The 13,513-nt window shown below is 38.9% G+C and overlaps 1 protein-coding gene across 1 annotated transcript in view; it reads left to right on the top strand.

Annotated features, from left to right (window-relative positions):
- Positions 1–13,513, top strand: part of ca10a (carbonic anhydrase Xa) — a 251,524-nt gene that overhangs the window by 20,144 nt on the left and 217,867 nt on the right. Inside the window, exon 2 of the mRNA XM_040135518.1 lies at positions 7,372–7,446. Coding sequence (XP_039991452.1) covers positions 7,372–7,446 — 75 coding nt within the window. The remainder of the gene's footprint in view (positions 1–7,371; positions 7,447–13,513) is intronic.

The raw sequence follows: 13,513 nt of genomic DNA, 5'->3' as shown, positions 1-13,513 counted from the left end.
TAGCTTGTGTTTAAGTGCTGGTGGTAAAATAATTTGGCATTGACATTTATATGCACTGGAAGCTTTTTAAAAGAAAATGTTATTCCATTCATGAACCTGAAGTTGGAAATATATATATATATATATATATGTATATATGTAGTATACTAGCATTTATTCAAGTAGGGTTGTATTTATTGTTTTGAATTAATAATAATCATAATAATAATTCATAATTTATCATACATATTTGTAAATCTTTTTTTATTTTAGTTTTACACATTTGTCACCAGTATTGAGCCTAGTCTCTCTTCATACAACAGTGACCATGTTACTTCAGCGCTTCCTTAAAATGTATTCAGTTCTCCTCCCATAACCGGACCTCCCCTCGTCGCCTGGTTACTGGTCTGCATGTAAACACAGTTAGAGTGACAAGCTGCATCACCAGACGCTACAAAGTGCCATTCTCAAGCTCTCAAGTTTTTTTTGTTTTTTTTTAAATCTCCGAAACTGATATATCCCCACTTCACTGGACGGCTTAACTCCTTACCTGTAAGAAAAAGGAGAAATTGTTAGTGTCGAATAGAGGCATCTGAAAGGTGTCAATAAACATCAGTGTCTTTCATATGAGAAGCTGGCACAAAAAGGGCTAAAAATCAATCTCAAAAAATTCAATACTGTATGCGGGGCACTGAGGATGGAGAAAGACGGAAGCTGGTTAACGGAGGTGCATCAGATAACGACACGCAGCTTCATGCACACAGCTCAGGTCAAACTCTCTTCTCTGTCCTTTTTTAAAATGTTTCTTCCCCACACAAAGGTACAGGGACTTCTATTCTATTCTATTCTCTTCTGATGGTCAGATGAAGTTTATCTCGTGCACGTTCACAGTTTTCAAGCTTCCGCCCTGCATACCTCTGGCCTGCATCCCACTCCCGTGACTTACCGTGTCTCAACCTCAAGGGGCTTATAGTTAATGGTTTGACATCACACATTTCTGTCAGTTTTCATTAGTTTCCATTTCCACCCACTTTCCAAGCGCAGGAAAACATTTAAAATGACTTTAAATTCCTTATCAGTATGCAGCATACACGCACTCATTTATTTTACATATCATACCTTTATTTTACTATGCCTACTGTCTATCTAAAATGGAAAATGGTGATCCATCAACCCCCCCCCCCTTCTCTCCCATCTCCTGCGTACTTACTTACTTTCTCGTCTGCATTTCCCTTTATAGATTGGAGGCATTTCCTTTTTGCTGATGTCAGGAAGTGTGTTTTGGGACCAGGATCAGACATTGTGAGAAATGGGACAGTGCTTGTTACACTGCTTTGCACTTCATTCTCGGTCTCTGTCGTCTGATCAACCACAGGAAGTGATTATGTCTCATCTATTGGCTAGCAGTTGCTACCACCTCCTCCAGTGATGAGAGAAGCCTAGAAATTATACGGAGGCAAAAAACAAAATGACCTCACGGGTGTGAACTTGATTTAAAAATATTCTCCCTTACGTGTTTTATTTGATTTTGTGGTGTTAGTGATTTTATGGATATGTTTTTATTTTATGTTATTATTTTGAGTATAAGCCACGACTGTAAATACTTATAAACATGAGTGCAAGTGGCAAAAAGGAACACTCAACTTTCAACTGGATAAAAAGAAAAAAAAAATTTTTTTACTTGGAGTTTAGACTTTTGCTTCTCAACCTGAGAGCTGCTGCATTACTCCAGATGATTTTACTGTTCAACCTGGAATCTGTCAGTAAAAGCTTTCCAGTCCAGTGTATAGAAAAACACAGAGCAATATTTACTGTTAGATCCCGACCGATCCCGTCTGGAGATTTAAATAATTGATGAAGTCATGCTGCTGTGTCCTCCATGTGTAAAATTATGCACAGCCCCTCATTTCTGCTGTTGTGTGATGAATAAAGGTGTTTAATTAACTACACAGAAAAGATTTGACCTTCTACAAGTTGTTGTGCGCAGCTCACCCATCACATAGAACGGCGGTACTCAGGTTACCGCGGAACTCCGGGTCACAGGATTACACCCATGTGGACGATGTTATTGGTAACCTTTCTCAGTCTCATTAAAACATGTATACTGATGCACATATCAATCTGCAGCAGATGGAGAAAAAGTGTAGCAAATGGAATGAAGCCGCACTTGACGTAAAAGATATGATTTCTGATTTTGAAGAATTTAAAAAAAAAAAAAAATTGAAAAATAATTTTGGAATTTTGCCCTGCGTCTGTGGTAAGAGGTGGTCTGAGCAGGTTGTAATAGAAACGCAATTTTGTGCTAAGTGAGCACCAAAATTGCACTGCACACCATAAACGAGGCCTCAGCGGCGCCGCTCCTTCAACATCCCCATTCGCTTCGTGCCAGGAAATTGAGAAACCGGCGCCAACGCAGAAAAGTAGACTTGTGCCCAAGGATAACTGCATTTGCCCTAGAACTGGCATTGCATCTGCAGGAAAAAGAGAGTCTCGTAATTAAGGTAAACATGACAGGTAAACTCTATATTTCAAAGCAAATGAATTTTGAGAAGGAATATTATGAGCCTACACATAAGTAAATGGACTAATATAAAGTAAAATTTATATAACCCTTATTACTCCCTCAGCCATTGAAGTAGTAGACAAATTTAATATATCATTATATTATAATTAATTTTTAATTTATATAATTAATTATTAATTTATGTATTGCATTGACACAAACATTAGAAAAACAGGTAACACAAGTGAAAGAGATGTTTAAATAAATATCATGGTACAGTGCAGCTACCCAAACACTATGAATACAAATACTGTACATAATATTAAAACATGCATTGGTTAAAGACAAATTCTTCATATAAAAATAAAAAAATTATTAATAAAAATACTGATACAAGATAACATCAAAACACAAATTAACTTGTGGTAATCATAAATGATGGAAAAGAAAAAGAGAATAAAAATCTAATTAGTTTTCATGAATTAATTAAAATTACAATTTATTTGTTAAATGGTCATTTGCATGGTTTGAATGCAAATGTAATTAATGAATTCACAGTAGCTAAAATGTGTCATTGATTAGAATCATTTGATTAACAAACACTGAAGAACGCCATAGAATTAGGCCAACATCCTGACAAAGAATGATACAACCCACAATAATAATAGTACTTTTTCAGAGGTCAGACTGTATTTTGCATTCATTTACTTTCTTATTGCGACATATTCAATGGGTAATTCATATATTTTCACATTTTTCAATAACAGCTTCCTTATACTGTATATTGTTGTAATCAGTGCTGCTATTTGGCTGCTGTAAAAGCGCCGTTTCCCCACAGGGACCATGAAAGGTTCAAGTTTACCTCATAGAATTCATCACTGGAGTACCTCAGCAGCCATTTTGTCTAAAACCGAGAGTAACAAAATTGAATTCACATTCACTCTTATTAGACTAAAATAACGGGCTGTGTGGGCATATCAATCCATAAAAGGGTGTTTTATTCTTTTTGTGTTAGGGGCAGCAGCTGTATTATTATTGGCTCTATTACAGCGCACATCTGCAGAGAGTGAGTAAGAGGAAGAGAACTGCATCTGTATTGTTGTCAGTAGCTTGTAAGAGGATCATGTCCACAGGCCTCAAAATCTCCTTTATATTATTACTTACAGTAGCTAGAATCCCAACGGCTCTCACTTACACACACTACCAACCCTGCACGCACATACACAACCACCCAAGTAACGCTGTATGCTATTGTTCTCTCCCCCGCTCATTATTTTTTCTTACTTTTGAGGCTCTGTCTCATAAAATATGATGACAATGCTCTGCGGTTGATGAAGTGGTGAACTGCCATCACAGTGTGTTTGCTATGCAGCATGGTTAGCCATATTTAAATGTAACTGTACCGGATAGTAAAACATTTCTAACTCTGCTGTCATGCTGTTTTTAGTTAGCTGCTACAGCGTTCGATAAATTACCATAAAAAGGGGAACAACGACAGCCACCACCAGCCTTAAGAGCAAAGTCATAGCAGAAAGCGGCAAAGCAAAATGTATAAGAACTGCTGGATCATACAGCGGCTAATGTTGGTTGGAGCTGGCTTTGTTTGTTACAGACCTGATGGGAGGATAAAGGCTTTAGGCAGCAGTGGTTCCGCAGTGATGCCTTACTATTACATTACAGTAATGTGATATCTTTTTTTAGTAGCAAGTCGTGTAAGAGAATAAATCTGAATTCCAGTATTTACATTACAGATTTTAATCTCGGTGACACTCAACATTTCGGGGGTTTGTTTTATATACGGTCTTACCAGGAGGTGGAAGAGGGTGACAGCAATTTAGTCCGTCTCTTGTGTTGTGTAATAAATAGGTCACAAATCACAAGCTCCAAAAAAAAAAAAAAAAATACATTGGGGCAGGATACATTAAACTGTTAAAGTTTTATTTATTAAAGTAAAGTAAACGAAAGCAAATGACAGGGCATGTGCCTGGTAACAACAGCTAACTGTTAGTTACCAGCTAACTGCTGGTTAGCGGGCTACACGACGGAGTTTTCTTATGAAGCATGAGTCGTGAAAACAGGACAGCTACAGATGGGTGACAAATTAAAGGAAAAACCAGAAAACTGAGTGGAGAAACGGGACGACAATGCCCCCATCCATAGGGCACAAGGGGTCACCAAGTGGTTTGATGAGTATGAAAAGGATGTGAGTCATATGCTATAACCTCAAACCAGATTGTTTACCCGGTACTTTTGTAGACAATAGTGGAAGAAATAATATTGCAATTGTAATGCGGTGAGGATAATTATGAGACTTCTTTATCCTGACTGATGGAACTACATTGTTTTGAGTGCTATGTCTTGCAGCGTTGTCATAATTTCTTTCCTTTTTTTTCATTTTATGATACTGATGATTTTGATGTCACTGTGATATTTATTTCATTATGTTTGCAATATTGTTAATTCTGGTATTGTCCATAAAGAGTACCAGCTGTGAATAGTCTGGTTTTACTGTTTCTGCCCTGAGGAAGACTCTGTGTGAGGTCGAATCCCGTCGGCGTTTTAACTAATATGCCGACTAAAGAAAGGCTTTTAATACATCTTCACTCCTTGCTCTGCCTAGGAGTGCCTGAGGAACTTTTTTTTTTTCATTTAAAAAACCTGATTGTAAAATCCAGAAGTGACTAATAATAAATGAAATTAACATGGTAACGGCAGGTGGGATCATTAACTCAGCTGCAGTTTCAGCGGAAAAACAGACATGTCAGCACAGGACCTGGAGCTGTGGGTAGCAAGAGTACACTTTCCAGTGGCTCCTAAGTTATTTCATTCACTTGTTATGTTAGCTAGCCGTGCACCCACTGGTAATCATACGCTCAAAAATGACCAGGCCTTATTCGGGGCTGGAGGGTGTGTGAACCCTAGAGCTTTTCTGAGGACTTCTGGAGTGCTGTGTGCAGTCACCGGGGCTAAGCTAGGCCTCGATGTTAAGTAATTACCTCCAAACCATAGACTGGCTGCTCATTAAACCACCTATGGATTTCCATTCTACATGTGTTCAATATAGGAGATGTTAGGTGGATGTGACAGCTATGGAGTTGTTTTAAGGCACGAGTAATGTAACTAATTACTTTTGCTGTTGAGTAGTAATGTAATTCCTTTTTAAATTACTAATAGGTGATGAATAAATTATTTACATTTTAAGAAACATGCCTAAGACTGTTTGGCAGCGCAGAGTAATATAAAATTTGATGGTGCTATACAGCTTATATGAATTTCAGGATAGTTTGCTATTGGTCAAAAGCACAAATTCACATGTCAGAGCTCACCAAAGTCGAACTCTAGATGGAAGACCTGTTTAAATTAAAGTATTAAGTTTTGCTGTTATAAATGGTGGTGTGACTGAGCTTTGGCACTTCAGTTCAAAATCCGCCCTAGTGCATCACAGGGCAAAGAAAGATTTCTTTATGGCACAAAACAAGGCGAAGATACTGCTTTCCCTACAGGTGTAATGTAGAGCCAAAACAGTTTGTTTGCACCGACAGGAAAGAGGGTCTTTAGAAAATATGCTTTTAGATTTGAGAAAGAACACTACTAATAATCTCACCCTGAAGACATGGAGGCTCCAATTAGGCAGAGTTAGGCAAAGTCTACTTTTATGATAATAACTACACCAAAGCACCACAAGGAATTTTACAGTGCCATGGTGTCTGAAGTGGTACACACTGCAATTTTAAGATTTATTTTTATTCTGTTCTTTCATCCAAAAGAGATGAAAATGTCCTAGAAACGGACATATAAAGGCATAGAGTGATTATGATTTTGTCTTTTAGTCTTCTTCGAATTGACTACATAAAAAGAAAACTTTAGAAATGAAATTGTGTTGCTGTTTAAGTTGAAGTTTTGCCAGGGCCCAGCAGTGCCGGGCAGGGGGCCAGCCTCCTTCAAATGGTTTTAGAAGTCTGAGCTACTTCTCAGTTGGCCAATGCACTGATTTAGGTACACTCCAATTAAAGTTGGTGTTTACTTCAAGTTCATTTACCATCAAAAAAGGAGAAACAATTTATCATTTTGAGATACGAATTGACAAACCGGATCCAATTTTTCCTTGGAAGGCCAGCTACTGTTTTCTTCCCTTTTTCGGCCTGTGGCAGCTGATATTTGCCCTCTGAGAAAATAGCCTTTTCTGGTTCGTGTCCATCGGCCCACCCCTCAGAAATTGAACCTGTTCTCCAGTGTTACTGCGGCAAGGCTGTTTGGAAGGGATAGCAGCGGGAGGGGGGTTGTTCGGCCACCTCAACTTCCATTAAAGACAGGCAAGCAGGGCAACCTCGGGACCCTCGATTAAGCTCCGCTTTGCGTGTTTGGTGAATGAACAGGGGAAAAAAAGTTGAGGTGTAAAAAGTAATATCCCGACGGCTCAGTGGGTAATTCACATCACAACTCTCTCTTTGTACTGAGACCTTTACTTAGTCACCTCAATTATACTGTTCCACCTTGCTCTAATCTGGGACTTTCTTCCACAGCTCACACAACATGACAGAAGGCATTTCCATACTAATGCCTAGGGAGTTATCGCATCACAAGGGAGTGTACACACGTGTGTTTGTGTTGTGTGTGCGAGCCTGTGTGTGTTCATTTGGACAGAAATGAGAGGTTAAATTCTAATCGGAGGCCTATTTGCTCCGAGGCCGTCTCTGGAGACTCTATTTGCCGAGCCCTCTTGCTGAGAAGGTTAGAAGGGCATCTTGAAATGATGACGGTGGAAAAAAAAAAAAACGTGGTGTTTCAGTTGTAGAGCTTCCAGCTCTGTGTTTTTGCTTTCTTGTCTGAATTTCAGATCTCAGTGATTGATGCCCCTGTTTCTGTGTTTTCTTCTCCTTACCTCACAGCACAGCCGAATCCACCGAAAATTCACGAAGGATGGTGGGCGTACAAGGAGGTTGTGCAGGGGAGCTTTGTTCCAGGTAAGCCTCAAAACAGTATGCAACGCTCCGATGCATGGAAGTTTCCCACAGAATACTCATTTTCCTGAATTCAGTTTAAACACGCCGTGTGCTTGATCCTGAAGTCAGAGCTTATTATATATTTAAGATAACATAGGGCCACCTTGCCATTGGCAACAATTTTATTTTCTCATTCAGACAAGACCTCTTTGCCTTTCCTACATAGCTGACGCTTTTCCACTGATTGATGGACGGCAACTCGCTGTTCCTTCCACTTTCTCCGTCTTGTTGTGTATCTGCGTGTCAGGCCAATTATTTTCCTGAGATTTTGTTTTTCTGCTGAGCTGAAATGGTTCTCATAAAGCTTGCAGTTGGCTGTGTGTGTGAGTGTATGTGTGATCGGTAATGTCTATCCTTATGCGGACCAAATGTCTGTGCATGGAGTAAAATACTTGAAAACTTCGAATAAAAGACATTGTTTGGGTACTCACTTCTGCAGACAAGGTTGAAGGGGAGCAAGGAAATTTCCTATAACGGAAGTAATACTATCAGTTAAAGATCAGGGTTGAGTTTTGTACTTTTCAAAACTCTGAACAAATGTAAGGTCTCGTTAAAGCACCATTAAATTAGAACTTATATCTGTTTGCACCTCAAATGCAAAAGTTGGAAGATTACATATAGCAAAACCATTTCTTTCAATGAACTTTTCTTAACATTAGCAGAGAGAGGCTGTTCTATCTGGTGGATTTGTCGCTCTAGAAGAGACTGTCTTTACAATGATTAAACAGTTAAGACATGAGAGTAATGTAATAAAAGTCAAAAAGTCAAAAATATGGCAGGAAATTTTTTTATCTTGAGATGACAGGTTAAAGATTCAAATTCTGATGCTGACATTCTGATACATTCCAGTTGCTCTAGCTGTTTAATAGGGTTAGTAGGCTTTAAGTGAAGCTCTTCATCCTGTCCTCTACCGCTTGAAAACTATGCATGCTTGCACATTAAGTGTGACAGACCAGTACAGCATCCCTAGGAATCACGTTCTTATTGGATAAATCTGAACATCCCTATTTATATCCATTGACAATGTTCAGTGCGAATGCAGGAAGTAGTGTACCCTTTATGCAGCAAAGCAGAAAGTAAGAGTGTGGAGGTCAGAGTGGTGGATGGGCATGAGGCATGTCCTAGTTTGAATCCCATTACAGCCCTTAAATCAATCGTTGCCTTTTTATTAGCTGTAACTATAATCTTTCCTAAGTATCCTTGTCTGGTGACAGGGTTCAAAAAGATGGGTAAGTCATGAAGGGTTTCAGCTTTTGCACATAAGTCGGGCTTTTTGTGGTCACCAACTGCTGTTTAGGAGTGTGTTGGATTTTGCTCTTAAGTTCTGATTTGTCACTAGCTGAAGGGTCAGGGCAGAAAAGGTGAATCTGTTTCTTTTCAGTTACTTGGACTGGATGCTGTTTTCTTATATGGCACAATATATAACACAAATACAGTGTCTTGAAAATCTCTCAAAATCCAAAAAGGGGCAAATTGGTTCACACTCACAGTTAAGAATTTTTAGAATTTTCTCATTTATTATATATTTATTCATTTATTACATTTCAGCTAAGGCATTAGCAGAAGGCATTCTGTAAAGGCATTTAACGATTATACAACCAATGAGAACGCTGAAATCCTTTACCTTTGAGCGTGAACATTGCTTCTATTTGTACATGTTGACCTTCCTGGTTCAAAAACATCCCAGTTATATAACAAGGGTAAGCATGATGATCCTTCTTTATACTGAAAATCACTCAAATTCCAAAAACGGGTATTGGGATGGAGCAATGAGGTGGGGCGAGAAATCAGCAGCCACCAGAGCTGAGTGTTAATCCTGAGACCATTCAATTGAGGCAAACACACCCCTCTTTTAAGTCTTAATACATGTTTAAATGAACACCCATTTTCATAATCGCCACTAAGACACACGGTAGAAGAACCAATTTTGCAGTTACAGATATTATATTTCTATCAAAAATACCATTGACGTCAGTACAGTCCCAGTCTTGGCGTAGCCAGTAGAGCCTGCCAGTGTTATGGTATTTTTACATGAGCATGGATATTCGGTCATAGCTATGCAATTTCTGCTGCGTTTCAAGTTTTTATGAATCAGGGTTGTAAAATATGTTTTTGACACAAACATTTTAAGGTAATTGATAAAACTTCAAAGAAAGGCTGAGGATTGAAGTTGGCATATTGTGGTGAAGGCTGTGATTAGGGATAGGGGCTTAGGGAATAAAAGCACTGATGAAATATAGCAGAGTGAGGAAGTGTGTTATTGTGGTATGTACACAGTAAGTAAAAGCATCTGTTTCCCAAAGCAAACACCACAGCTTTCCCAGCATGTCCAGGCATACATAAATAAGTGCCTGTTTGTCCTTCCCTCAGGCACCAACCACTTGGCGGTTTGCTGCTCCGTTTATATCTCAGCTATCTCTTCTAGTAGTTCTCCACGGCGCACTTGCTTTACCAACCACCGTACAACAGCTGGAGCAGTTAAACACTATTCATGATCCTCCCGTGGCCGTGCAGAGAATTCCCAACCCTAGTTACCTTTTTCTGCAGCCGGCAGGATTTCATAGCTTGGACATAATAGAGAAATTAAGGATTTTCACTGCAAATGAAGTTCAATTTAATGACGCGGAGAGAAATAATACGGATGGGTCATATTTTCTTATTGGACTTAGTCTACTTGGACACTGAAGTGATAAAAGATTTCATTGAAAATTTAACAGTTTGTGCATTGGATTTTTAGTAAAATGCACATTGGGACACAAAAAACTATTACAGCCTTTGCTCATTTTCAAAGTAACACTCCACTCCCTGGCTATTTCACGTATTTCTAATTTATCAGAGATCATCAGTGTAACAGCTCAAGAGATATATTTAGAATTTAGTTTTTGAATACTGTATTATCTGACAGTTACATGGATTCATATCCAAACTCTAGACTTATGTAATTGATTGGCAGCCAAAGTAATATTGTAGAAATTGAAAATGGAAATGACGCTTCTTCCTCACCGGGAAAAGAAATAATATCACCGTAGACCAGCATCTTAGAGCGTTTGAACCCCAAGGTTAGCAAAGGAAATGTAATCACATTCTCAAGACTGTGTCTGTGACTGACCTTTGGAATATTTTTTATGCTTTCTGAGCTCTCTCAATTAGCTTTGGTCTCACCTCGTCTTTTCTCAGCTGTGTCTTAATGTTTAATCATTTCAGTCGGGGTTAAATGGTATGCAGCCTGTCGTCAGTTTCCCTCACTGTTGTTCTTTTTACAGTGCAAATGTGTCTGGCTGTACCAATTATTCCAATGCTGGGTCTTAGAATGGTATATTAGTTAGCACATTTTACCGTAGTTAATGGAAGCACACAGGCTATCTGTGATTTAATTTAATGTATGCACTCCTTAGTTTCTGTCTGGTGTATGATTTTAATAATAAGGTAAATTATTAAACTGCATTTACAGCAGCTAAACCTCTTAACTGAAAATTTCACAAAAAAGTTCATTTTTATTCTTGTCGATACCTTGAAATAAGTGATGTCCTACATGATCAGGATTTGGTCTGATCAATTCACTTTTTAAATGGATCGGTATCTGTCCTGAAGATTGATCCATTTCTGATCATTTTGCATGTATTTGACCAATATTTTGCAGGTGCATCACAACGTTGAAGTGCCTTTGCGGTTTCACACTATGATGATTTATTACCGACAATTTCACCACCTAGTCTCAAGTTGCCTTGAGAAAGAAACTGCCAGAAGAGAGACCAAGTGTGGTTGAAATGTCGATAATAAAATCATTGGAGTTAGTGTGCGGTAATCTCCTCTTCAATATATGTCATTGCCATGACCAGCAAGTCGTCTTCGGTGTGCATTCACCAGACAATTTTTGCTGATTTAGAAAGACTGCGTTTATATTTTCTTAATGCTGAGGCTGAAGAACGTCAGCTGTGAATGTCCCTTCTACATTCGAACCGTACTGACACTCCTTTTCCCCACAGTAATTATATACAATCCTGTAGGACACTAAGCAAAACTTTATTGGAAATTCTCAAAGGAAAACCTTGATGCAGGCTATATTTTCTCACTATTGATCTATTAAGTGCATTCATTATTTCACCCCTAATTTGTAACACCAAAAACATATTATGAGGCCAACTTTTTATTTGGTTTAACGTTAGTGTTAAAGTTTAATGACCTGCACATTAGTTCTGTCAGAATTTTTGAGAATCCCCAAGATCTTCCAGCGTAACTATGTGTTTTAAAACCAACACCTAAGCCCCTTTCGCACTGGACACAGTGTCTTCAGTGGGAGAGGGTACAATCGGCATTCATTCCCGGGTCAGACGACTCTGCAGTAGTCACAGGTATTTATCAGCTCCAGCTCTGATCGGCAGCGTGGAAACATGACATCCGGGCGGACAAGCTAATTTTCATCCCTTTTCTTCCTCTTATCGACCGAAGCGTTTCACACGGAGGCCCTGACACACAGGAGCAATAACCCGCGGATACAAAGAGAAACAATAGATCCATTTTACTAGTCTGAGCGGTGGTTTGCAGCTCACTCTCAGTCCTGCTTTGTAGGGCTGTGTAGGGCCCCCATTGCTGCAGTCCAGCCAAAAATATTAAACAATTTTTCTCATACAGTCACACTTACCAGAAACTGTGCCATCCTTTCCTGTTGTAGTAGTCTGCAGAGTTAACCCTGGGAGGGAACTCGTCTACTGGCAATGGGAAAGGAGTCTATTGCCAATTATTGCTAGTCTTTTTTTCCAGTTTTAGTTGCATTTAAAAAAAAAATTGCGTATACGCTCTACTTTTTGAGCAAAAGGGTATTAGAAACTAATAAGTCAAGCAGAGTCATTTGGAATAGACATGAGTCTTCAAAGAAAGTGTGTCAAAGTGCTGTAATGACAAAGAAATTGTTTTTCCTGTGACTGCTTCACAATAAAAGCCTGTGCCAGTTTGATTGCTTTTAAGAAGCAGCAGCAGTAGGACATGTTACGTTAGCAGTAACTTAATACAGCTCTGATGCAAAAATAGGAGTGTGAGCAGTAAACGGGGACTAAAATTAGGATCAGTAACCCTAGATTTGCTGATTGGTGATTTCCAGAATGGGAATGGCGAACAAACCCAACAAAAATGAAAATTAATACACAGAGAGGTAGTTACAGAACATAAATGCAATGAATGGGATGCTGAAGAATTTCTACCACAAATAGTATCAAAAACAGGGTTTGAGTTCATGAAAATAACGTTAAACATTCAGTTTTATTACCTGTAAATTCTCGTTCACATCTAAATTATGTTTCAAAACCTTCTCCACACCGCCAGGAAAAAAAATTCCAGTGGCGAAATACCGAATCACTTATTTTTTTAATTTTGACTGCACCATTAAAATGATCAAATTTAAATATATTGGGTCTAGGAAATACTTGCACCAGCCTTTAAATATTGAATTAATGTTAGTTTTTTATTGAAGAATATAAGCTTCTGCTAGATTGAGCTTGACAGTTCATTCCTGACCTTGGAAACAGCAGCTCAGAGAAAACAATTTTAACTCAAGTTCGACGTATTGACTTGCTCCAATGCTTTTGACCATGCCACAGGGTCTTCATCAGCAGAGTGAGTTTAGTTGCCATGGAACTGCAGATGTTCAAACCTTCCATTATTCTCAGCACGTTTAGAGCTTCTTTTCCATTTTGGCCCATGACAACTGAGTCAATTCCATATGCTATCTAAGACTGTGTGACACAGTCAAAAGCTCTTGAAACAAATTTCCAGAAAAAAATACAAAGGCCATGACCCAGCGGTATCAATGGTATACCTATACAGTTACAGAACTTACTGTTTGGTTACATTTGTTCCTCAGTGTGGTCATAATCCTGCTGCAGGACTGCCAGTTGAAGCGATGTAATGGGGCAACACTGCGGAATCTGGAGCACTAGGGCTTTTCCCACGTTTGCCTCTACCCAGGGCTATTGACGGACCTGTGGAAGCAGCAGAGCAGGATGATGACAGAGAGGATGGAGAGAGGGAGAGC

This window comes from Xiphias gladius, chromosome 9 (genome assembly GCF_016859285.1).
Source record: "Xiphias gladius isolate SHS-SW01 ecotype Sanya breed wild chromosome 9, ASM1685928v1, whole genome shotgun sequence".
In the NCBI taxonomy this organism is placed as follows: Eukaryota; Metazoa; Chordata; class Actinopteri; order Istiophoriformes; family Xiphiidae; genus Xiphias; species Xiphias gladius.
The sequence above is the reverse complement of the archived record's forward strand: the minus strand, read 5'-3'. Positions and strand labels throughout refer to the sequence as shown.